Source organism: Aotus nancymaae, unplaced genomic scaffold (assembly GCF_030222135.1).
Source record: "Aotus nancymaae isolate 86718 unplaced genomic scaffold, 86718_ANA_hifiasm-v0.15.2.pri h1tg000092l, whole genome shotgun sequence".
NCBI lineage: Eukaryota > Metazoa > Chordata > Mammalia > Primates > Aotidae > Aotus > Aotus nancymaae.
In genome coordinates, this window is record NW_026988507.1 from 5,424,693 (window position 1) to 5,449,420 (window position 24,728).

The following is a 24,728-nucleotide window of genomic DNA, read 5'->3' on the forward strand; positions in this document are numbered from 1 at the left end:
TCTGTTCTTTAATTTCAAGCAAGTCAGATTCAGCCAAGATACCTACTAATGAGCCATGAATAAGCACAGACAAAAAGTGCAGAAGTAGAGACAGATGGAATCCCTGTGGCCAAAAAGGTTAGGGAAGGTACCATGTAGGAATTGAGACTTCATCTGGGCCTTTAGATGAGAATCAAATTTAGATTGGCAGAGAAGAGTAAGCAAAGGGAAAGGGGAAGACGTGTTCTGGAGCTTTTCTACAACAGGAGGCTCATATGCAGGAGTGTTAGTGTATTAAACCACAAAGATAGGGACCAGATTGTAGAAGAACAGTGGCTAGTAATGAATGATTCTATGCCAGATTTACCAGACACTAACTTAAAACAGACATTTGGGAAACTACTCAACTTCACAAAGGTTCCGTGGCTGTGAAAAGGGGTTACTAACTGTTCTCCCCAGGTCACAGGATGATTGTGAGAGTAAACATTCAAGGCATATGAACATGCACTGTACACAGCAAAGTCTTATAAAAATGTCAGGTGGTGGATTCACACAGCTTTATGTTCATGTTTACCAACTCTGGCTGAGTCCTATACTCTGCTTGGTAATTTTACTGTGCATTCCAGCAGAGTTTTCTCTCATTTCCTACAATGATCATTGTAAACCTTCACCTTCCCTGAAGCCTTTGACTCCACCAGTTCTCTTATTCTCAGCAGATAACTTTTTTACCAGTGTAACAGAAACAGACAGCAACTTCTTCATCCTCCTGTTCCAATTTCATAAGCCAGCATGCTTTACTTCTCTTTCTTCCTTCTCCCTAGTTTCAGTGGAATAGAAACCTCTCCTCCTGGGAGTAATAGGTCCATATGAGTACTAAATTTCATCTCTTCCTCTTTTCAGAGGAAATTTGCTTCATCCATTATATGTTCAAACTCATTCAATTTCTTTCTCTTTGTTTGCTCTTTCCCATCAAGATTTAATTATGCTTAATCTCTCCCTTAACTCTACATCCCTTCTAGTTTATTTATTATCCCCTTTCCCCTTTATGGCCGGATCTCTTAATGTAATGATTTTTTTCTCATTGTCTTCACTTCTTCATCCCAGACATTCTCATTAACCCACTTCAATTTAGACTTTTCATCCTATATCCCCTCTGTACTGCTTTCACCAAGGTCACTGATAACTTCTCTATTATTAAATCAAACAACTTTCTGTCTCTATCTTGCTTGACTTCTAGGCAGCAATTAATTCTATAGATCTCTCCCTTCTTCCAATACTTATTTACCTTGTCTTTGTGATACTACACTGTATTGATCAGGGTTTGGAACTGCAAACAACAGAATCCACTCTGACAATTTAAGCAGAAGAATATGTTGGAGAACGTTAGGTAGCTCACAATGTATGTGGGAGGACTGTAGGGCAGGTTAAGATGATATTCAGCCAAGACAATACCTATTACCTCTTGGTACAAATCCTGCTACCTCTACCTCTTGGTGTCAATACCACAGCTCATATAAATGTTGTGAACATTCACTGATGGCATGCAGGACTGGACTCCGGAAGTGAATGCCATGGCGATCATGCTAAATGCTGATAAGCCTTCTCTATTATACTTGCTAAATTTTGCAACCTGCAAGGTTATATGGTTTTCTTCTGGATTGAGTGCTCCCATTTGGTAGTACTAGGTCACTAATTTCTGAGGACACCAAAAATTTGAGTTTCCCTTCTTGAAGAAACAAAGATTTTTCCAAATGTAGGTGTGTTCAAAAGGTGATCACTGCCTACTGTTTTGACATGTCTTTCTCCACTACTACTGTAGTTTTGCTGCTATCTCTCTGAGCAATTTTTCTTCATCTTCTTTCTTTACTTGTCACTTAAATGTTCAAGTTCCCCAGATCTCCATTTTAATTGGTTTTTCCTCATTCAACATCCTCTACCTGTGTCTTAACACCATGACTTTAATTACATTCTCTGTGCTTATGACTCCCAAATCTTGATCTCTAGCTCAGTGCTGTTTCCTGAGTAAGCTCTAGACCCACATATCTCACTGCCTCCAGGACATTTTTATTTGGATATGTCATAAGCACCTCAAATTTAACCTATCTAAAACTGTGCTTCTCTGTAACTCAATTGCAGTCCTGCAGTTCCCTATACTATGGACCCACCGAGTTGTTCAGTTAGAAGAATATTATCTTTGAGAGCATCCCTCCCTAATCTTCAGGCATCTAGTCAGTCCCAGAGTCAAGCCATTTTAGAACCCACGCATTTTTAAAATCTGCCTCACTCCTTTCATGTTCTGCTGTCATAGTCACAAGAACTGAAACTATTTATTAAGTAAGCTTTCTCCTAGCTTCCAGTTTTACTCTTCTTTAATTTATCCTCAGCCCTGCATTTACAAAGATACTGTTTAGCAATGATAACATCTCATGTCCCTGCTGAACACCTTTCAGAGAATAAGCACAAACACATACATCCCTGTGTGTATGCTTATATAGGCATAGAATATGTCTGGAAATTGCACAAGAAATTGCTGCCAGTGGTTGTCTCAGGGATTAGTAGTGGGAGAACTGAGTGACTATGACTCAGATTTACTTTCATGGCACACTCTAGTGCATCTTTTAAGTTTTACAGCATGTGTACATATGACATATTTTAGAATAATTTTAAAAACTTCAGTGATTACCGTTGATCGTAGGATAATGTCAAACTCTCATGTAGTGTGTAAGACCTCCACACAAACTCACTCCTGCTTACTTCATTAGGAGTATTGAATACTTTGCTATCTTTCAAACGTATCAAATTCTCTTAATTCTCAACATTTGCATAGAGTCTCCTTGTTTGAAATGGTCTTTTAGCACAGTCCACCTGGCTAACTACTTCTTAGATGTCAATTTCTCCTTATTCATAAGACTAGGTTTGGAGCCCTCATTTTGTTTTCCAGATGGAACTATCCTTCTCAAACTCTCATTCCATTTTTAAAAATTACTAGTTGTCTCTTTTCTCAGATCCTAAGCTCTGCAAAGACAGATACTCCATCTGTTTCATTCAGGCTATGCCATTGGTATCTAAGTTATTATAGTACCTTGGACATAGTAGGAAGTCAGCAGCTATTCATGGACAAACCTACACATGCCTTTGTTCCCCACTCCTTAATATTCCACATTCTCTCATTTTTCTCCATGAATGTTATTTATGATACACTCTCAACCATGTCTCAGATTTTCCTAGTGCATGTCTCTCTTTTTTAATTCAGGAATACCAAAGCTAAGAATTATATATTCTTTTTTTAATATATATATTTTACATATATATATTAAATTTATGTAACATATTAGATATGTTATATATATTTTAGTATATTAAAATATATATAACATATCTATTTAATAGATATGTTATATATTAAATATATATATTATTTATATATAATACAAATATATAATATATTATTTAATATATAGCATTATATATTAAATAATATAATGTTATATATTAAATAATATATATTAAATATATGACATATTTAATATATATAACATATATATGTAAAATATATATAAAATACATATATATATATTTTATTGCACTTTAGATTCTGGAGTACATGTGCAGAAAATGCAGTATTGTTGTATAGGTACATACATGGCAATGTGGTTTCCTGCCTCCATCCCCCCATCACCTACATCTGGCATTTCTCCCATGTTATCCTTCCCCTAACCTCTCTACCCTGTGCTGTCCCTCCCTTATGCCCCCTGCAAAACAGAACCCAGTGTGTGATGTTCCCCTCCGTGTCCATGTATTCTCAATGTTCAACACCCACCTATTAGTGAGAACATGCAGCGTTTGATTTTCTGTTCTTGTGTCAGTTTGCTGAGAATGATGGTTTCCAGATTCATATGTATCTCTACAAAGAACACGAACTCATCGCGTTTTGTGGCTGAATAGTATTCCATGGTATATATGTGCCACAATTTCCTTGTCCAGTCTATCATCAATGGGCATTTGGGTTGGTTCCAGGTCTTTGCTATTGTAAACAGTGCCACAATGAACATACGTCTTTGCATGTGCCTTTATAATAGAACAATTTATAATCCTTTGGATATATACCAAGTAATGGGATTGCTGGGTCAAATGGAATTTCTATTTCTAGGTCCTTGAGGAATTGCCATACTGTCTTCCACAACAGTTGAACTAATTTACACTCCCACCAACAGTGTAAAAGTATTCCTATTTCTCCACATCCTCTCCAGCATCTGTTGTCGCCAGATTTTTTAATGATTGCCATTCCAACTGGCGTGAGATGGTATCTCAATGCGGTTTTGATTTGCATTTCTCTAATGACCAGTGATGATGAGCATTTTTTCCTATGTTTGTTGACCTCATATATGTCTTCTTTTGAAAAGTGTCTGTTTGTGTCCTTCTCCCACTTTTGAATGGGTTTGTTTGGTTTTTTCTTGTAAATCTGTTTTAGTTCTTTGTAGATTCTGGGAATTAGCCCTTTGTCAGATGGGTAGATTGCAAAAACTTTTTCCCATTCTGTTGGTTGCCAGTTCACTGTTATGATTGTTTCTTTTGCTGTTCAGAAGCTCTGGAGTTTAATTAGATCCCATTTGTCTATTTTGACTTTTATTGCCAATGCTTTTGGTGTTTTAGTCATGAAATCCTTGCCTAGGTTTTCTTCTAGGGTTTAAGTCTTTAATCCATTTGGAGTTAACTTTAGTGTAAGGTGTCAGGAAGAGGTCCAGTTTCTGCTTTCTGAACATAGCTAGCCAGTTTTCCCAACACCATTTATTAAACAGGGATTCCTTTCCCCATTGCTTGTTATTGTTAGGTTTGTCAAAGATCAGATATTTTAGATGTGTGGCATTGCCTCCAAGGCCTCTGTTCTGTTCCATTGGTCTATATCTCTGTTTTGGTACCAGTACCATGCTGTTTTGATTACTGTAGACTTGTAATATAGTTTGAAGTCAGGTAGAGTGATGTCTCTGGCTTTATTCTTTTTGCTTAGGATTGTCTTGGCTATGCAGGCTCTCGTTTGGTTCCATATGAAGTTTAAGGTGGTTTTCTCCCAGTTCTGTGAAGAGGATCATAGGTAGCTTGATGGGGATAGCATTGAATCTATAAATTACTTTGTGCAGTATGGCCATTTTCACAATATTGATTCTCCCTAACCATGACCATGGAATTTTTTTTCCATCTGTTTGTGTCCTCCCTTAATTCCTTGAGCAGTGGTTTGTAGTTCTCCTTGAAGAGGTCCTTTACATCCTTTGTTAGTTGTATTCCTATGTATTTTATCCTCTTTGTAGCAATTGTAAATGACAGTTCGTTCTTGATTTGGCTCTCTTTAAGTCTGTTATTGGTGTATAGGAATGCTTGTGATTTCTGCACATTGATTTTGTATCCTGAGACTTTGCCAAAGTTGCTTATCAGTTTCAGGAGATTTTGGGCTGAGACAATGGGGTCTTCTAAATATACAATCATGTCATCTGCCAATAGAGATAATTTGATTTCTTCCTTTCCTAATTCAATATCCATTATTTCTATTTCTTGCCTGATTGCTCTGGCTAGAACTTCCAATTCTACATTGAATAGGAGTGGTGAGAGAGGGCATCCTTGTCTAATAACAGATTAGAAAGGGAATGCTTCCAGGTTTGCCCATTCAGTATGATATTGGCCATGAGTTTGTCATAAATAGCTTTTATTATTTGGAGATACATTGCGTCAATACCTAGTATATTGAGGGTTTTTAGCATTAAAAGGCTGTTGAATTTTGTCGAAGGCCTTCTCTGCATCTATTGAGATAATCAAGTGGTTTTTGTTTTTGGTTCTGTTTATGTGGTGGATTATGTTTATAGACTTGCGTATGTTGAACCAGCCTTGCATCCCTGGGATGAAGCCTACTTGATCATGATGGATAAGCTTTTTGATGTACTATTGCAGTTGGTTTGCCAGTATTTTATTGAAGATTTTTACATCTATGTTCCTCATGGATATTGGCCTGAAGTTTTCTTTTCTTGCTGAGTCTTTGCCGGGTTTTGTATCAGGATGAAGTTGGTCTCATAGAATGATTTGGGAAAAATTCCCTCTTTTGGGATTATTTGGAATAGTTTCAAAAGGAGTGGTACCGGCTCCTCTTTGTATGTCTGGTAGAATTTGCCTGTGAACCCATCTGGATCTGGGCTTTTTTTGGTCTGTAGGCTATTAATTGCTGCTTAACTTCAGCCCTTGTTATTGGTCTATTCAGGGTTTCAACTCTTCCTGGTTTAGGCTTGGGAGGGTGCAAGTGTCCAGGAATTTATCCATTTCTTCCAGGTTTACTGGTTTATGTGCATAGAGTTGTTTGTATAATCTCTGATGGTAGTTTGTATCTCTGTGGAATCTGTGGTGATATCCCCTTTATTGTTTTTTATTGCATCTATTTGATTATTCTCTCTTTTCTTTTTTATTAATCTGTCTAATGGTCTATTTTGTTGATCTTTTCAAAAAACCAGATCCTAGATTTATTGATTTTTTTGAAGGTTTTTTTGTGTCTCTGTCTCCTTCATTTCTGCTCTGAGCTTTGTTATTTCTTGTCTTCTGCTAGCTTTTGAGTTTTTTTGATCTTGTTCCTCTAGCTCTTTCAATTTTGATGATAGGGTGTCGATTTTAGGTCTTTCCTTGCTTCTCATGTGGGCATTTATTGCTATAAGTTTTCCTCTAGACACTGCTTCAAATGTGTCCCAGAGATTCTGGTATGTTGTGTCTTTGTTCTCATTGGTTTCTAAGAACATCTTTATGTCTGCCTTCATTTCATTGTTTATCCAGTCAACATTCAAGAGCCAGTTGTTCTGTTTCCATGAAGTTGTGTGGTTCTGAGTTAGTTTCTTAATCCTGAGTTCTGATTTGATTGCAGTGGGGTCTGAGAGGCTATTTATTGTGATTTCTGTTCTTTTGCATTTGCTGAGGTGTGATTTACTTCCAATTATGTGATTCATTTTAGAGTAGGTGTCATGTGGTACTGAGAACAATGTATATTCTTTGGATTTGGGGTGGAGAGTTCTGTATATGTATACTAGGTTTACTTGGTCCACATCTGAGTTCAAGTCCTGGATATCCTTGTTAATTTTCTGTCTCATTGATCTGTCTAATATTGACAGTAAAGTGTTAAAGTCTCCCACTATTAATGTGTGGGAGTCTAAGTCTCTTTTTAGGTCATTAAGAACTTGCTTTATGTATCTGGGTACTGCTGTATTCAGTGCATATATGTTTAGGATCATTAGATCTTCTTGTTACATTGATCCTTTTACCATTATATAATGCCCTTCTTTGTCTCTCTTGATCTTTGTTGGTTTACAGTCTATTTTATCAGAGACTAGGATTGCAACTCCTGCTTTTTTTTGCTCTCCATTTGCTTGGTAGATCTTCCTCCATCCCTTTACTTAGAACATATATGTATCCTTGCGTGTGAGACAGGTTTCCTGGATACAGCACACCAATGGGTTTTGACTTTTTATCCAATTTGCCAGTCTGTGTCTTTTGATTGGGGCATTTAGCCAATTTACATTTAAGGTTAATATTGTTATGTGTGAATTTGATACTGCCATTTTGATGCTAGTTGGTTGTTTTGCCCATTAGCTGACACAGTTTCTTCATTGTGTCTATGGTCTTTACCATTTGGTATGTTTTTGGAGTGGCTGGTACTGGTTGTTCCTTTCTATGTTTAGTGCTTCTTTCAGGAGCTCTTGTAAAGCAGGCCTGGTGGTGATAAAAACTCTGAGCAATTGCTTGTTCATAAAGGATTTTATTTCTCCTTCACTTATGAAGCCTAGTTTGGCTGGATATGCAATTCTAGGTTGGAAGTTCTTTTCTTTAAGGATGTTGAATATTGGCCTCCTCTCTTCTGGCTTATAGGGTTTCTGCTGAGAGATCCGCTGTGAGTCTGATGGGCTTCCCTTTGTGGGTAACCTGACCTTTCTCTCTGGCTGCCTTTAGCATTTTTCCTTCATTTCAACCCTGGTGGATCTGACAATTATGTGCCTTGGGGTTGCTCTTCTTGAGGAATATCTTTGTGATGTTCTCTGTATTTCCTGCATTTGAATATTGGCCTGCCTTGCTTGGTTGAGGAAGTTCTTCTGGATAATATCCTGAAGAGTGTTTTCCAGCTTGGGTTCATTCTCTCTGCCACATTCAGGTACACCTATCAAATGTAGTTAGGTCTTTTCACATAATCCTCTATTTCTTGGAGGCTTTGTTCATTTCTTTTTACTTTTTTCTCTAATCTTGCCTTCTCTTTTTAATTTATTGTTGATGTTCAATCTTTGATATCCTTTCTTCTGCTTGGTCGATTTGGCTATTGAAACTTGTGTATACTTTGCGAAGTTCCCGTGTTGTGTTTTTCAGCTCCATTAAGTCATTTATGTTATTCTCTAAGCTGTTTATTCTCGTTAGCATTTTGTCAAACCTTTTTTCAAGGTTCTTAGTTTCTTTGCATTGGGTTAGAACATGTTCTTTTAGCTCAGAGAAGTTTATTACCTACCTTTTGAAGCATGTTTCTGTCAGTTCATCAGACTCATTCTCCATTCAGCTTTGTTCCTTTGCTGGTGAGGAGTTGTGATCTCTTGGAGGAGGAGGGGCATTCTGGGTTTTGGTGTTTTCATCCTTTTTGCATTGGTTTCTTCCCATCTTTGTGAATTTATCTACCTGTGGTCTTTGTAATTGGTGACTTTCAGATGGGGTCTCTAAGTGGACATCCTTTTTATTGATGTTGAAGTTATTTCTTTTTGTTTTTTAGTTTTCCTTCTAACAGTCAGGCCTCTCTGCTGTAGGACTGCTGGAGGTCCACTCCAGACCCTGCTTTCCTGGGGATTACCTGCGGCAGCTGCAGAACAGTAAGGGTTGCTGCCAGTTTCTTCTTCTGTTATCTTCGTCCCAGAAGGATACCCACCAGATGTCAGCCTGAGCTCTCCTTTATGAGGTGTCTCTTTGGATATACAGGAGTCAGGGAGCTGCTTGAGGAGACAGTCTGTCTCTTATAGGAGCTCAGGTGCTGAGCTGTGAGCTCCATTGTTCTGTTCAGAGTTGCTGGGCAGGTAGGTTTAAATATGCTGCAACAGAATTCACAAATGCCTTTTTCCCCAGGTGCTCTGTCCTGGGAAGGTGGAGCCTTATTTATAAGTTCCTGAGGTGCTGCTGCCTTTTTTCAGAGATGCCCTGACCAGCAAGGAGGTAGCCTAGTCACAGTCTGCCAGCAGAGTCGTTGCTGAGCTGCTGTGGGCTCTGCCCAGCTGCTGTGTGAACTTCCTTGCAGTTTTGTTTACAGAGGTATAGTTAGAATTGCCTTGGTAATGGTGGTCTGCCTCAGTAATGGCAGACTGCCTCGGTAATGGCAGATTGCCTTGGTAATGACGGACTGACTCGGTAATGGTGGATTGCCTCGATAGTGGTGAACTGCCTCGGTAGTGATGTATTGCCTTGGTAGTGGTGGACTGCTTTGGTAGTGGTTAAGGATTATGTATTCTATTAAGAGTAGCAAGAAATCTTCTCTAATGTCAGAGCTTTCACTCTTCTTGAGGAATGTACCATACAATTTGCAATGAATGAAATTACAAAATGAATGAAGCAAATGTGTGGGCATTATTTTGAGATGTCAAGAAAATCATATGTTTCAGTCTTATCCTTCAGTTATACTTTTAGATGGATATAGTTTTTAATACATAGAAATTAATATATGGTAAACAAATTCATTAATGCCACTGACTTTAAAACATATGATTGCTGGCAATTCCTTTCAATGTTAACTTATTTGTAAATGATATTTAAATTTATTCTTTATGGGTATTTCACTGAGCAGCCTACTTAAACTTACAAATTTTGTGTTTTAAAAAATATTCTTATGTTTCCAAATGTTACTTTCAAATCTCTTTCCAGAATTGTGTTTCTTAGCACTTAGTCTTTATCCTGGTTTGTGAATTATTTTATTAATATCTTTGCCAACGTTGCCCAACCAGTATTTCAGAGCTGGTGAGTCAAGACTTAGCAATAACCAATACCAATCTGTATTGTTTTTCAATATGTGGAGTCTTTGCACTTGAGCTTCATGACTTCAGGATTTTATTGGCTGTGCAAGAAGACATTAGTGTAACATACTAATATAATCTTTTTACAGGATATAATCAAGATAAATGTAGCTTTAGAAATACACTATACTTTAGAAAACAAATAGTATCAGTGACATCCAAGGTATAATGTGGCATAGTGTGGTGGTGTGACAGAACACAGGAAAGGGAGCATCATGCCTGAGTGTTCACTGCCTCTGAGCTTAGTCTGGAGATGAGTCCATAGACCAAAAGAAACCATTTTAAACCTGGGATCTAGAAATGTTGTTCTTGTTATGGCTGCCACTCATTAACTATATAAGCTTGTGCTAGAGGAATCTTCCAAAAACACAGATCTGATTCAATTAATTACCTCTTAAAACCTTTCCCATTTTATATGAGATGAAGTCCAAATTAATATGGCTCACAAAAGCTTTATGATCCCATCCCTGCCACCTCTTTAATATGTTTCTGGCTTCTCTGTGCCTCTGTTTCTTCAATCGTAAATTACTGGGGTTAGATGATTTCTAAAGTTCCTTTCAGATCTAAAAATCTATGATTCTGAGTAATTACAAAGTTGGCCTCAGCTTTCAGATAGGATAAAAGGGAATTTATACATTTATAAATGCTGGTTTCTAAAATAGACCAGCTTGAATTATCCTGGGGCTGGAGAAGCTGTTCAAGTATAAGAAACACAGTTTACTTTTGCTTTTTAGATATGGTAGAATATGACTGTATAGCTTACAAAATCCTGGAGGAGCAGAAACCACTCTAGCCACATAGATCATGTTCCCTTTGTCGGAATTGCAAAGTTTTATGGCTAGTAGGGACTTGAAAATTATCTTTTAATGATGAAATTAAGGTCTGGAGGGACTAAATGCTTGTCAGGTTTGTAATAAATGCAGGTCCAGAGTTCAGGCTTTTTTTAAATTTTTTTTAATTTTTATTTATTTATATATTTTTTGTTTAATTAAAGCCTACAGCACCAGGTATTCCCAGGCAGTCTCCCATCGAAGTACTAACCAGGCCTGACCCTGCTCAGCTTCTGAGATCAGACAAGTTCAGGGGCGTTCAGGGTTGTATGGCCGTAGATGAGTTCAGGCTTCTTTATTCTCACTCCGTTTTTCCTTTACTGTGCAAGACTGTTTCCCCAGGATGGCTTGTGTTTGCTATTCATACAAATGCCCATGTCTAAGTAAATTCTCAGGCAGTGTGCTAGAAAGACAATGAATTCACTCTGCCATGTTGAGCTTCAGATCAGACCATTGTGAATGAAAATACTTTCATTTTTGACCTTTTAAAGGAAAAACCATAAAAAGATTCATTGATTCATTCAACAGATACTTATTCAGGGCCAGCCTTTGTTGTGGACAAGCTCTCTATCCTCTTGATTCTTATATTCCAATGGACATAGCTAGCAGACATATTAACAAAAACTTAATAGAATTCTTTCAGATACCAACGAAGGTACCATATGAAGAAACTGAGACTGGGAAGATTACTTTAGATGTAGTAACCACTTAAGACTTGGACTTTTATTAATTCATAAAAGATCTTCTTACCTTGAATGCGCTTCTTACCAACTCCTCAATTATGCCATTTTACCAACTCCAATGAGATATATCTAAACCTCCTCCATACCCCTTTCTTCCAAATGGTTTAATGTCTTCATATCACTACAAAGAAGGTCCCTCCCTCATATATGTTTGTCATTTAAATACATTCACATTGTGTCTCCTTTCCCATAATTGTATTTACACTTTTTTCATGCACAAACTCCAATTAAATGGATTATTGTTCCTGAACATTTCATGTTTTTGCTCCTTCTGCAGCAAAATAACATGAGGTCCCACATTATAAGTGAAGTAGATTTCTTCAAAATTCACCTCAAGCCCTGACACATCATTATATTTTCCCTGGATGTGTCTACTCTTAGTCATAAACCTTTCTCTGAATATCAGTCTCTGTAGGATTTGTATGTGTATGTGTGTGGGTTTTTTTGGCACTTATAATATGGGATCTCATGTTGTTATTTATGTAAATGTGTTCTGGCTTTTTAATTTCACTATCAACTTCTCAAGTTGTGAGGAGGAGTCAGAGTCAGAAAATTATTTGTATCACCATATATAAATTCCCAAATGCATTCTGCATTAATAGGTTCTCAGAACAAATAAGGACTATGTTTAAAAAAAAAAAAATCTGTTGCTCCCTATTCAATGCACAATGTGTTTCTGTTATATAGTATGCATCACTTTATAATATTATCATATATATATTATTTTCTCTTGTATTATCACCTAATACAGTACCTGGAACATAGTGCCTGTCCACTATATATTTGTTGAACAAATGAATGAAGTTTTTTTTTTTAAACAAAGATCTGAGAGCTTATAATTAGCTAATGTACATTATGAGTGTTTAGGAGGCAGCTAGGAAAACTATGGTAATATAGTGATCTTGAAACTTATTTCATCATGTAATATTTTGTTTTTAAGGTACCATGAACCTCTATTCAAGATATTGCTTTTAAACAATGCTGCTTGTGAAATGCTGGCTTCAAATGTAGAAGGCAGCTAATTGGATGACAGTGATGATGATCATCATTATCTATTTCCTGGATTGTAAGCTTTTGTAAGGCAGGGTCTATCCCTTAACTCTAATAAATTTTGGATGGTATGCGAAGGGCCGTGTGGTCCAATGGGACACTCTTTGTTTGAGTCTCTACAGCATAACCAGCTCACGTCAGAATATTTCTACTGGCAGCCTAATCCAAATCTGTGCAGTTCTTTCTGCTTAGCCCAAAGTCATAATGAGGCAAAGCCTATCCCTAATACTATCCACTCATCATTGGGTTCTACCCCATAGGGACATCAGAAAATTCAATAAAATGCCTTTGTACATAGAATACTCAATGAAGGTGTAGAGAATTAAAATTGAATTGTGAGAATTTGACTTATATTAGGTTTTTGAGTTGGGATTTGGAACTAAAATACACCTTGGACTAAATTTGACATGATTTTCCACCAGATTACTTTTTAGTCATGCCATTTTTATGCCTGCAAATTTCCATACATGTAAATGGAAATGACATTTATGTAACTTTGCAATTTTAGTACATAAATGCAACTCTTTGGGAAATTCTTCCTCTAAAGAGAGGGCATGAGAAATCAAAAAAGGCAAGTGGCAGTTAGATCTGCAGTGTTATGGTGGTGTTGTCTGCTATTTTTACTTCCTTCTTTCTCACAACACTGCTCCAAGTAATAGGCTGATACTTGAGATCTCTTGGTCATGAATCTTATATGTCTATGGGATCCAAATCATTGAGTTCCTGAATGGTTTTATATTCAATAGTCTTTTTGTTTTTGCTTCATGATCCTACATGGAGTTTTCTCTGGCCGTACGATAGCTTAAAAGGGAAACATCTATAAAAGAAGACTGGACAGGTCACTGTCTCCTAAACCTGTGGGATGTAGACCCAATGCTGAAAAATTTTTAGAAGGCCAATTTACTCTTGCACAATTTTCTCCATTTATGTTTATAAATCAAATTTTCCACCATTGTGGCTGTAAATAGGGTCACATGAACAGAAATAACCCTGATTCACTGCCTCTGTTCCCCACCTCTCACAGAACTTCAGTGCCATCAAAGTTCCCATCTTTTAAGTACTCTTGGGAGAGATCTGGGCTGTTTCACATATACTTGTGAGTTCAATTAACCAGATTTGGTAGCTACTCCTGATGGTTCTGGTACCAGGGACTGGTACTGGTTCACAGTCCCAGGGTTGGGGACCCCTGTTCTATGGGATATTGTTTTGTCTTTGGAGAGAGTTATGGTGCCTGATGTAATTAATGTTTGCTCCAGCTGGGACTCACTGTCCTCCTCTAGACACTGAAGTTGCTTTCCTATCTGTACTAGTAACTGTGATCTTTAACCAGGAACACTCTTGTTTGAGGAAGGAAATGCCACAGTGTAATCAAAATAATTCCTCTCTCTGATAACCAAGGTGTTTTCACTGACTTGTTTCATATAATTGGCTCTTTTATCCCCACATGTAAATTGCTCATGCCTTTGTACACATGGAGTTCTTGATGGCATCCTCTCTAGCTCATGAGCTTAAGCCAAGGGGACTCCTACTATGGCTCTCAGAGGGTCTTGTTTCAAGCCATCCATTCATTGAGCTCAGCACATTAATAATCCCATGTGATTCTAGTTATGATCTTAAAACCCTAGATAATGAGGTTTTACTGTATTTCTCTAAGTTCCTTGTAACTTGATTTTTAGGCTATAATTGAACATGATATTTTCCTTGAAGACCAGTGTAAATATTTAGAAGTAGCAAGATATCATGAGAGCCATTCTTTTTTTTCTTTTTTCTTTTCTTGCTGCAAACCTACACATGCTACATATGTATTGAGAGCCATTCCTAAGTCTTCATTAACTAGCTTTGAAGTATTTATTCATTTTTTATGTAGCATTTATTGACCCCATAATGTTCTGGATACCTTACAAGTTATTGCAGATACAGAAATGAGTGATACATTCAGTGATTCTTTACACTCAGCTGGCTCTAAATACATGGATTTATTTCTTAGTTCTCTATTATGTTCCATTGGTCTGTCTGTTTTTATACCAATACTATGTTGTTTGGGTTACTATAGCTTTGTTATATATTTTGAAGTTAGATAGTGTGACTCCAGCTTTATTCTTTTCACCTATTTGGGGTCTTTTGTAGTTCCATATACATTTTAGGATTTTTTTTCTTTTTTTGTGAAAAGTGTCATTGGTATTTTGATGGAGATTACATTGAAATTGTAGATTGCTTTAGGTGGTATAATCATTTTAACAATATTAGATCTTCTGATTCATGTATATGGGATCTTTTCTTATTTGTTCATATCATCTTGAATTTCTTTCATCAGTGTTTAGTAGTTTTTAGTAGTAGAAGTCTTTCACCTCCTTGGTTAAATTTATTCTTTGGTTAAATGTATTTGTATGTATTTTATGGGTTTTTTTGTGGCTATTGTGAATGGGATTGCTTTTCTATGTTTCTCTTTTCAGGACTTTGTTATTGGTGCATAGAAATGCCACTTTTTGTTGTTGTTGTTGTTTTTTTTTTTTTTTTTTTTTTTTTGATGTTGATTTTGCATCCTGCAACTTTACTGAATCCGTTCTAAGAGTTTTTGGTTGAGTCTTTTGTTTTTCCTATATATAAGATCACATTATCTGTAAAGAGGACAATTTGATTTCCTCTTTTTCAGTTTGGATGCATTTTATTTCTTTCATTTGCTTTATTGCCTTGGCTAGGACTTCCAATACTATGCTGAATAATAGTGGTGTAAGTGGGCATTTCTGTTTTGTCCCAATAATTAGAGAGAAGGCTTTCAGCTTTTCTTCATTCAGTATGATGTTTGCTGTGGGTTTGTCATAATTAATTTGTTGAGTTTTTATCATAAAGGGATGTTTACTTTTATCAAATTCTTTTTGTTTTGGGGTCTATTGAAATGATTATATGGTTTTTATCCTTGATTCTGTTGATGCAATGTATTAAATTTATTGATTCACATACATTGAACCATCCTTGCCTCTCTAGAATAAATCTCACTTGATCACAGAATACTTTTTGATGTGTTGTCAGATTCAGTTTACTAGTATTTTGATGAGATTGCTTTTATGTCTATGTTAATCAGAGATCATGGCCTCTAGTTTTTTTGTTGGTTGTTTGTCCTTATCTGGTTTGGTATGAGGGTAATGGCAGCTTTGTAGAATGAGTTAGGAAGAATTTCTGCCTCTTCAATTTTTTGAAATAGTTTCAGAAGAATTTTTGTTAGTTCTTCTCTCTAAGTTTGGCATAATTAAGCAGTAAAGCCATTTGGTCTTTGGCTTTTCTTTGTTGGGAGACTTTTTATTTCTGATCCAGTCTTGTTACTTGCTATTGATCTTTTTCAGGTATTTTATTTCTTTCTGGTTCTCTCTTGGTAGCTTGTATGTGTCCAGAAATTTATCCACTTCCCCTAAGTTTTTAAATTTATTAACATACAGCCATTCATAATAGTCGTTTATGATCCTTTGTATTTCTGTAGTGTCAGTTATATTGTCTTCATTTTTGTTTATTTGGTCTTCTCTCTTTTATTTTTTGTTATTCTATATAGCAGTTTATTTTATCTTTTTAAAAAGCCAACATTACATTTTTGTTAATTCTTTGTATTGTCTGATAGTCTCTGTTTTGTTTATTTCTGCTCTGATCTTTGTTATTTATTTTCTTTTACAAATTTGGGTTTGGTTTGTTCTCACTTTTCCAGTTTTTTGAGATGCATTGCTATATTTTTTATTTGAATTATTTCTACTATTTTGACGTAGGCATTTGTTACTATGCATTTCCCTCTTAGCACTGCTTTTATAGTATCCCATAGGTTGTGCTGTGTTGTGCTTTCATTTTCATTTGTTTAAAGAACATTTTTTATTTCTTCATAATTTCTATATTGACCCAGTGGTTGCTGAGGAACACATTGCTTAATTTCCATGTATTTGTGCAGTTTCCAGAATTTCTATTGTTTTTGATTTCTAGTTTTATTCCATTGTGTTCTGAGAAGATACTTGATATGGTTTCAATTTTTAAAAATTTTTGAGACCTGCTTTGTGGCCTTACATGTATTCTATCTTGGAGAACCCTCTATGTGTTGATGAGAGGAATGTGTATTCTGCAACCATTGAGTTAAATTTTCTATAAATGTTAACCCCATGTAGTATGTGTTGCAGATTAAGTCTGATTTTTCTTTGTTGATTTTTTTGTCTCGATGATCTGCCCAGTGCTAAAACTAGGGTATTGAAGTTTACAGCTATTATTATATTGGGGTCTAGCTCTCTTTAGCTATAATAATATTTTCTTTATGTAACTGGGCACTCTGGTGTTGGGTACATATACGATTGTTATATCTTCCTACTGAATTATAACATCATCATCTTTGTTGACCTACTTTGTCCCTTTTTATGTTTTTTAACTTGAAATCCATTTCTGATATAAGCATAGCTACTCCTTCACACTTTTGGTTTTCATTTGCATGGATTTTATTTTTAATCCCTTCTCTTTTAGTCTGTGTGTGTCTTTATAGATGAAATGGGTTTCTTTTACTTGCATCTTGGTTTTTAGTACATTCAACTATTTTGTATCTTTTAATTGATGAATTTAAGCCATTTACTTTCAAAGCTTTTATTAATAGGTGGGGACTTTTGTCATCTTGCTAATTACCTTCTGATTGTTTTATATATTCTCTCTTCCTCTTTGTTTACTTTACAATTTGATGGGTTTTTTTTATAGTGATAATATTTGACTCCTTTCTCTTGCTTATTTGTATAACTGCTCTACCAGTGAGTTTTATACTTTCATGTGTTTTCACGATGGTGGATATCTTTCTTTCACTTCCAGATATAGGATTACCTTAAATATTTTTTTGTAGGGCTGGTGTAATGATGATTAATTCTTTCACCATTTTCTCATCTGAGAAAGAATTTCTTTCTCCTTTATTTTTAAGGGATAGCTTTTCGGGGTGTAGTATTTGTGACTACCAGTTGTTGTTTTTCTTTCAGCACTTTGAATACATCACTCCATTCTCTCCTGGCCTCTAATTTTCTTCTGAGAAAGGTAGTCTGATAAGGATTCTCTTATATGTGACTTGATGCTTTGTTCCTGCTGTTTGTCTGTGACTTTTGACAGTTTTACTATAAAGTGCCTTGAATAAGACCTTGTTTAATTGAAGCTATCTGGGAATCTTTGAGCTTCATGTATCTGGATGTTTATAACTTGCAAGAGTTGGGAATCTTTCAGCTTTTGTTTTGTTAAATAAGTTTTTGATGTTTTTGTTCATCTCTTCTCCTTCTGGAACTCCCAAAATTTAAATTTTACTTATTATATAGTTTCCTATATGCCACCTAGGCTTTCTTTATTTCATTTTATTCTTCTTTTTTCTTTTTCTTTTTCTTTTTGGTCTGACTGGGTTATTTCAAAAGCCCTGTCTTTAAGTTCAAAAATTCTTTCTTCTGCTGCTTGATCTGGTCTATTGTTGATGCTCTTTATTATGTTTTTTATTTTATTTATTCAATTATTCCCGTCTAGGATTTCTGTTTGTTTATTTTTATGGCATTTATTTCTGTTGAATTTCTTATTCAGATGATAACTTGTTTTCCTGATTTCTATCTGTGTTCTCTTGTATTTCAATGAATTTCTCTAGTGTCATTTCTTTGAGTTCCTTTTTAGACATTTTATAGATTTCCTTTACTTTGGGATCTGTTACTTGATAATTATGATATTCCTTTGAGGATGTGATATTTCTTTGTTTTTTCATGTTTCTTGTGTCTTTATGTTGATATCTGTGCATATGGTGTAACAGTCTCTTCTTCCAATTTTATAGATTGACTTTAGTAGAGAAAGACTTTTTTTCTATAGATGTGTCTGCATTATTGGTTTAGTAAGGTGCTTTTGCTTTGATTCTGGGTAGGCACAATAGTGTAGTCTCTGTATGATATATCGGGTTATAATCAGTGTCAGTTGGTATCTATGAGTTCCTCAGTGACTTAGGCTGTGATTGTTAGAGGAGGCTTTGGTGATGCTTTGCTGGAAATGGGAATTTTAGATGGGCTGGTCCCTGGGCACCAGTGGTGGCATTGGTGGACTGGGTGTGGCTAGTTGTTGGGCCCTTAGTTGCATACAGGGGCACCACCAGTGGCAGATATGGGTGGGTCTGTTCTTAGGCCTCTGGGCAGTGTGCTCAGGTCCTGGTAGTGACAGTGGTGGGCCAACTGAGTGAGTCCTTGATCACTCAGGCAGCCTTTGTGACACTGATGGTGGCACTAGTGGCAGTTTCTAACCCTCAGGTCTCTGAGCCACATGCCCAAGCATTAGTGGTGGTGGCAATGGGATGGGCATGCTGGTTTCCGGGTTACCCAAGAGGTACATGTGAATACTGAAGGCAGGTGGGGAAGGCCTGTCCTTAATACCCTGGATAGTGTGCGTATATACAGTGGCAGCAGGCAGGCTGGGCCTATCCCCAGGCTCCTGGCCAGCACAAGTGGGCATTGTGGGATGATCTCCAGATTCGTGATAGTGAGCATGGGCACCAGCAGTGGTTGCAGCAGATGAGATAAGTCTCTCAAGCACCATGATGGTGCATCTGGGCCCTAGCTATGGTGGGTAGGATAGGTCAATCTTCAGGTCCTTGGTGAGCACATTTGCATGCTGGTGGCAGGGGCAGTGGGTGGGGAAAGCCTGTTCTCAGACCCCAGGAGGGCACATGGCCAGTCCCAAGGTCTCCTGAAGGCATGTACAGGTACAGGGTAGCCACGCTGCTAGAGAGGGCAGGATTGTTGTCATTGGCAGTGACCCTGGGTAGTCGGCTCTCCATTTCTGGGGAGGGTATGCTTTGGCTTTCTTTGTCCCAGGGGCAGCTTCCTCAGTGTGCTGCACCATCCATTCCCCAGTGTGTAGGACATTGTATGGACTAGAGTGCTGGGGACCTGGTTGCACTGCTGGGTCCAGCTGGTATTATGGCACCATAGCCCTCTGGATGGACATGAAGGGATGGCAGTGGTGCTCCAGATATGTAGAAAAGCAGGGCCTTTTGGGCCCCAGGGCAGTATATCATCTTTTGAGGGATAGACTCTCAAAATGGCACCATGCTATAGTTGCTTGGGTCTCAGAGAGTTTTGCAGGCCCCTGCGTGAACTCCCTCTCTGGAACAATGCCATCCTATGGATTCTAGGCACCTTCCTGTACTAGGCTCAGGGTCTCACTTGCGGTTAGGATTATATGAGTCTGTGGTGGGAATGTGGACCTCTGTGAATCTTTCACTTACCTTTTCGCCACAATAGATAGTTCCTCCCGGCTTTTGTGGGTAACCCCCCATATAGGTACCAAGGAAGGATAGCAAAGCAGAATCCTGGCACAATTAAGGCCTGAAGAATATCTCAGTTTATAGTGTTACTACTCAGTTATTTCCTTTTATATAATCCTTTATATAATCATATATTAGTTTATAGAATTAGGGCTTGGAGAATATCTCAGTTTATAGTGTTACTACTTAGTTACTTAGTTATTTCCCTTTATATAATCCTCTCTATATAATCATATATTAGTTGTTAGAATGAGTGCCTAAAGAATATTTTACCTCTCAGTTATTTCCATATATATATATATATATATAAAACTATATCTTAGTTCATAATCGGAGGAATGCCTAGAGTAGACACAGTACAGAGCATGAATTAAGGAATAAGCAGCTTATAGTCAGAGGACTGTCTGGAGCAGACACAGTGCAGAGCATGATTTAAGGGAAAACAGTTATGCCTGGACAAGAACCCATGGCCCAGGCGGCAGCATTCAGTATCATAAAGATACTCGTTGTATGGCAGGCTTGGGGCAAGAGCCATTCCTCCTGATAAAGGAGTTGTAGGACCTTGCTCTGGTTCTTGTGGAGGGCTGCCCTCAGACCGGCAATCCCTCAAGCATCTGAGGGCTCAAAACCCCTCCAGATAATCGCACCTTGGTGACTGTGAACTTTATCAGCTCTTGTTACTGTGCTGCTCGAAAAGCATTCCCCTATAGAACTCATTGGAATCTGCCAGCAGGTTGCAGTAACCCTGACAGCTCTGTCATTGCTGTGTGACTTAAAGCATTCTCCTATAAATCTTAGAAGTAGCTTGCCCATAGATAGAGGTATTGCACACTGCACCATCTTCACTGCATACAGCCCACCTCCATACCTCGGTGACCTAATGAGGGTGGACCACTTACTGCACACGGCCCTTGCCTCGATGACCTAATGGGAATGGATCCCTTGCTGCACACTGTCCACCTCCTAGCCTAGGTGACCTAATGGGGGTGGACCCCTTGTGTTATTGCTCACAACCCTATCACTATCCTTAAAGATGATTTCACTCACTGCCCTGCCCCCAACCTATACACAATAAATACACACGCTTCTGGACATTCGGGGCCTTGCCTGACTCTGCTCATAGGTGGTGTGGCCCCTCGAGCCCAGCTGCGTTTTCCTTGTACTTCTGTGTCCTGTCTCTTTATTTCTCAGATCCTGCACCTCAGCATAGCATAAGGGACACCCCATGACCCTGTGGGGCCCTCAGCCCTACAGCTTTGAGCTGATATCGCCCAGGCCAGCTGCTTCACTTCTTTCTCCCATGCATCAGAGGTTCTCTGACACTTTCCTGCTGAATTTCAGAGTTGTCTGATAGAAACTCAGTTAGATATGTGTTAGATACCACAGAGCTAGCTGGACATGTGGTTATCTACTCGCTGTTATGATCTTTGTCTGTGGAGGAGATGAGTACCAGGCTCCTCTAGTAAGCACCTTGAATCCCCACCCCACTCAGTGGTGATTGTTAACCTTGGTTATGCATTAGGTCAAGAGTCCTCAAATTATGACCTGTGAGCTAAATCTGTCTCACCATCCATTTTTGTAAGTGAAATTTTACTCAAACACTGCCAAATTATTCAAACACTAGACATCCAAAGCCTAGAAAATTTATGATCTGTCTCTTTACAGAAGTTTTTTTCTTGACCCCTGTATTACATTCATTATGGATAAGACTTTTTTAAAAAAAATCATTGCCTATGTTCCACCACAAACAATTAAATTAGAATTTGGAGTGGGGTTTTCGGAGTTGGCCCAAGAACTAGTTTTTGTTTGTTTGTTTGTTTGTTTGTTTTTTAAAAAAGCATCCCAATAAATACGATGGGCAGACAAAGTTAAGAAACACTAATAGATAATTTATACTCTTGAGGAATATGTGGTTTGTTTGGGAGAAGTAAGTTTATAAAAATTAGTAAAAATACAATTAATACATTTATAATGGAGACATTTACAAAGTCTAGAGGGAGCACTGCATTGGGAGTATTTTAGTTCATTAGGGAAGTTTTTGTAGGAGGGACATTTAAAGATTCTTGAAAGACGAATCTATTGGTAAACAAGATCCGCTGGAATCATACCAGGGAGAGGAGGAGTAGCAGTTATAAGTAGAGAGAACAGCATATGTAAAGGATGATAGGTAAAAGAGCAGGTAGGTTAGAAACTGTGTGGCCAGAACATTGAGAGGAGAGAAGAAAGTGAAGTCATCAGATGTGAAATTGGAAAAATAGGGACCAAACCAGGAAAAGTTTTGTAGGTTCAGATAAAAGGTTTAGAATATTATGTTGTCCATGGAATTGAATAGAAAATTTGAGTTTTTCTAGGACTCTGTTTTTCCCTCTGTAAAATAGATAGCTCAGATGAGTAAGAACCCTACAGTTCTAAAATACGGATTCCTGAGATTCTGACATTCTCAGTACTGGGAACATAGTTTGGCTTACACAAATGACATGGCCCCTGTAGTTGTGTGTCATCTAGCCATCTCTTTATAGTTGATCCATTTCTGTTAATAGTATAAATGAATTCAATGCTACCTTGTGGAATCATCACAAGGATTTGAGAAAGCAGACTTCCAGATGGGAAATTCATTGTCTAGACAATGGATTAAGGCCTTTAATAAAGACTATTACATAATGATAAAATACCTTTAAAATGCTTTATGTTCTATGCAGAGAGATGCTATTAAATGAGGACAGTTTCACTGTGAAAATTCAGATTCTTCACAATTAGTAGCAGTGATTCTTAGGAGTTAGCATCTAGAAGTCATTATACATACTCAAAACTTGGTATGTGACTTACCATGTAAGATCTTCAATATATTATCTTATTTTCCCGTATTGTAACTTTCATCTATATCGGGTTTCTGTTGTAATTTTATCTGTGTTTAGACACTTACTGGAATAGCTATATGCCTACTTTTATCTCTAATAAGCTCATGCAGTTGGCTTCATATCTTTAAGTAAGGTTATTACAATTCTGGTTAATACCAAACACTTTATTTATCTCTTTCAGGGTCTCCTCAAGTGTACAGAACAGCTGGTGAATCAAACAATAATATGTGGCAGGCTCAGTGATTGAAGATTATAGGATACTAAGGCAGCCCCATCTTTGCATTCTGATTCATTTTATCAAGCATAGGTAGTTGAATGCACTGAAAATTTCAAAAGATATTTAGATGATGCAAGTTAAAATAGACAGACTTCTTCAAAACTCCAAGAAGAGCTGTTGGAAAAAACTCATGATTTTTGTCATTTGAACATTAAACACTCCTAGCAAAGGAGATACCGTGCATGCTTTTTTGAAATGCTATTCAAAGCAAATATTTTCCTCTCCCTACCAAGGAAAATTCTAGAGGAGCTCCAGAATATTGCCACTGTTGACCTCTTTGTCCTGTTTTTCTTCACAGATATTGATGAGTGTGCTGAAGGGCGTCATTACTGTCGTGAAAATACGATGTGTGTCAACACCCCAGGTTCTTTTATGTGCATCTGCAAAACTGGATACATCAGAATTGATGATTATTCATGTACAGGTAAATGGTGGTTATTTATGAAATAAAATCTTTTTATATCTTAAGTTTACTTTTAAAAATTTCCTTGATTCTCATTTTTTGATAAGTATACCATAAAGACAACAAAACATAAGCAAAATCATATGTTCTTGATTTGGTAGTTATTTCTTAATCTGTTTTAAAGGAAAAAAAAATGTCTACTTGCTCTGTATAAATATATACTCTGATTTGAAAGATAAAAACTCTAAAAATTCAGTATTATACTACATTTATACTTAGTATTTATGCTCAAAACTTGTGTGAAGGCCGGGCGCGGTGGCTCAAGCCTGTAATCCCAGCACTTTGGGAGGCCGAGGCGGGTGGATCACGAGGTCGAGAGATCGAGACCATCCTGGTCAACATTGTGAAACCCCGTCTCTATTAATACAAAAAAATTAGCTGGGCACGGTGGCGTGTGCCTGTAATCCCAGCTACTCAGGAGGCTGAGGCAGGAGAATTGCCTGAACCCAGGAGGCGGAGGTTGCGGTGAGCCGAGATCGCGCCATTGCACTCCAGCCTGGGTAACAAGAGCGAGACTCCGTCTCAAAAAAAAAAAAAAAAAAAAAACTTGTGTGAAATACTATGGTCAATCTGAGAAACAACCTCTAAATGATATGTGATACTAGAGAATAGAGGAAAAATAACATAAATAATGTGATTTTTTTTTTTTGCAGAAATAGATTTTTAGAGTCCTAAAGATAATTGAGCTTCTTCACACATCTGAAAAGTACAATTAAGGACTACATAAAGAGGTGTTCCATATTTTTGTTGTATTAAATGCCACTCTTTCAGTATCATCCAGAGACTTGTTAGGGATATTGTATTAGTAATATCTGAAGTTAGTTGGTCCTGGCTTGGGGTAACGCAGCGTATTCCCTTTATTCTATAGCTTTCTACCTGTAGAATATGAGAAAACAAAACAAAACATGGTGCTAGAAGAGTAGCTTGAATACTATAGGATTTGAGGAAATGTGGGTGTGAACAGAACATTTCTTTCCATCTGTATATTTTTAAATAAAAGAAACAAAAAGAACATATTTTAGAAAAACAGAATCATAAAACTGGAGAGCACCCAAAAATATTTTTCTTGTCAACTATTTCTCTACCTCCAACTTTATGATCTTTATCAGATGCATGTGTAAACAAAACCTAGATGTTTCCAGGGAAAGAGACTCCATAATCCTCCCTAGTAAAAATATGAATCTATAAAGAAGT

At 37.2% G+C, this 24,728-nt stretch overlaps 1 protein-coding gene and 1 pseudogene across 5 annotated transcripts in view; one reads left to right on the forward strand and one right to left on the reverse strand.

Moving 5' to 3' along the window:
• The window catches only part of NELL2 (neural EGFL like 2), a 428,916-nt gene that overhangs the window by 245,926 nt on the left and 158,262 nt on the right, over window positions 1–24,728 (forward strand). For all 5 annotated transcript variants that reach the window (XM_064369806.1, XM_064369807.1, XM_064369805.1 and 2 more), the window contains exon 14: window positions 23,370–23,495. In XM_064369806.1, coding sequence (XP_064225876.1) covers window positions 23,370–23,495 — 126 coding nt within the window. The remainder of the gene's footprint in view (window positions 1–23,369; window positions 23,496–24,728) is intronic.
• Window positions 11,027–11,145, reverse strand: LOC135271837 (5S ribosomal RNA; annotated as a pseudogene).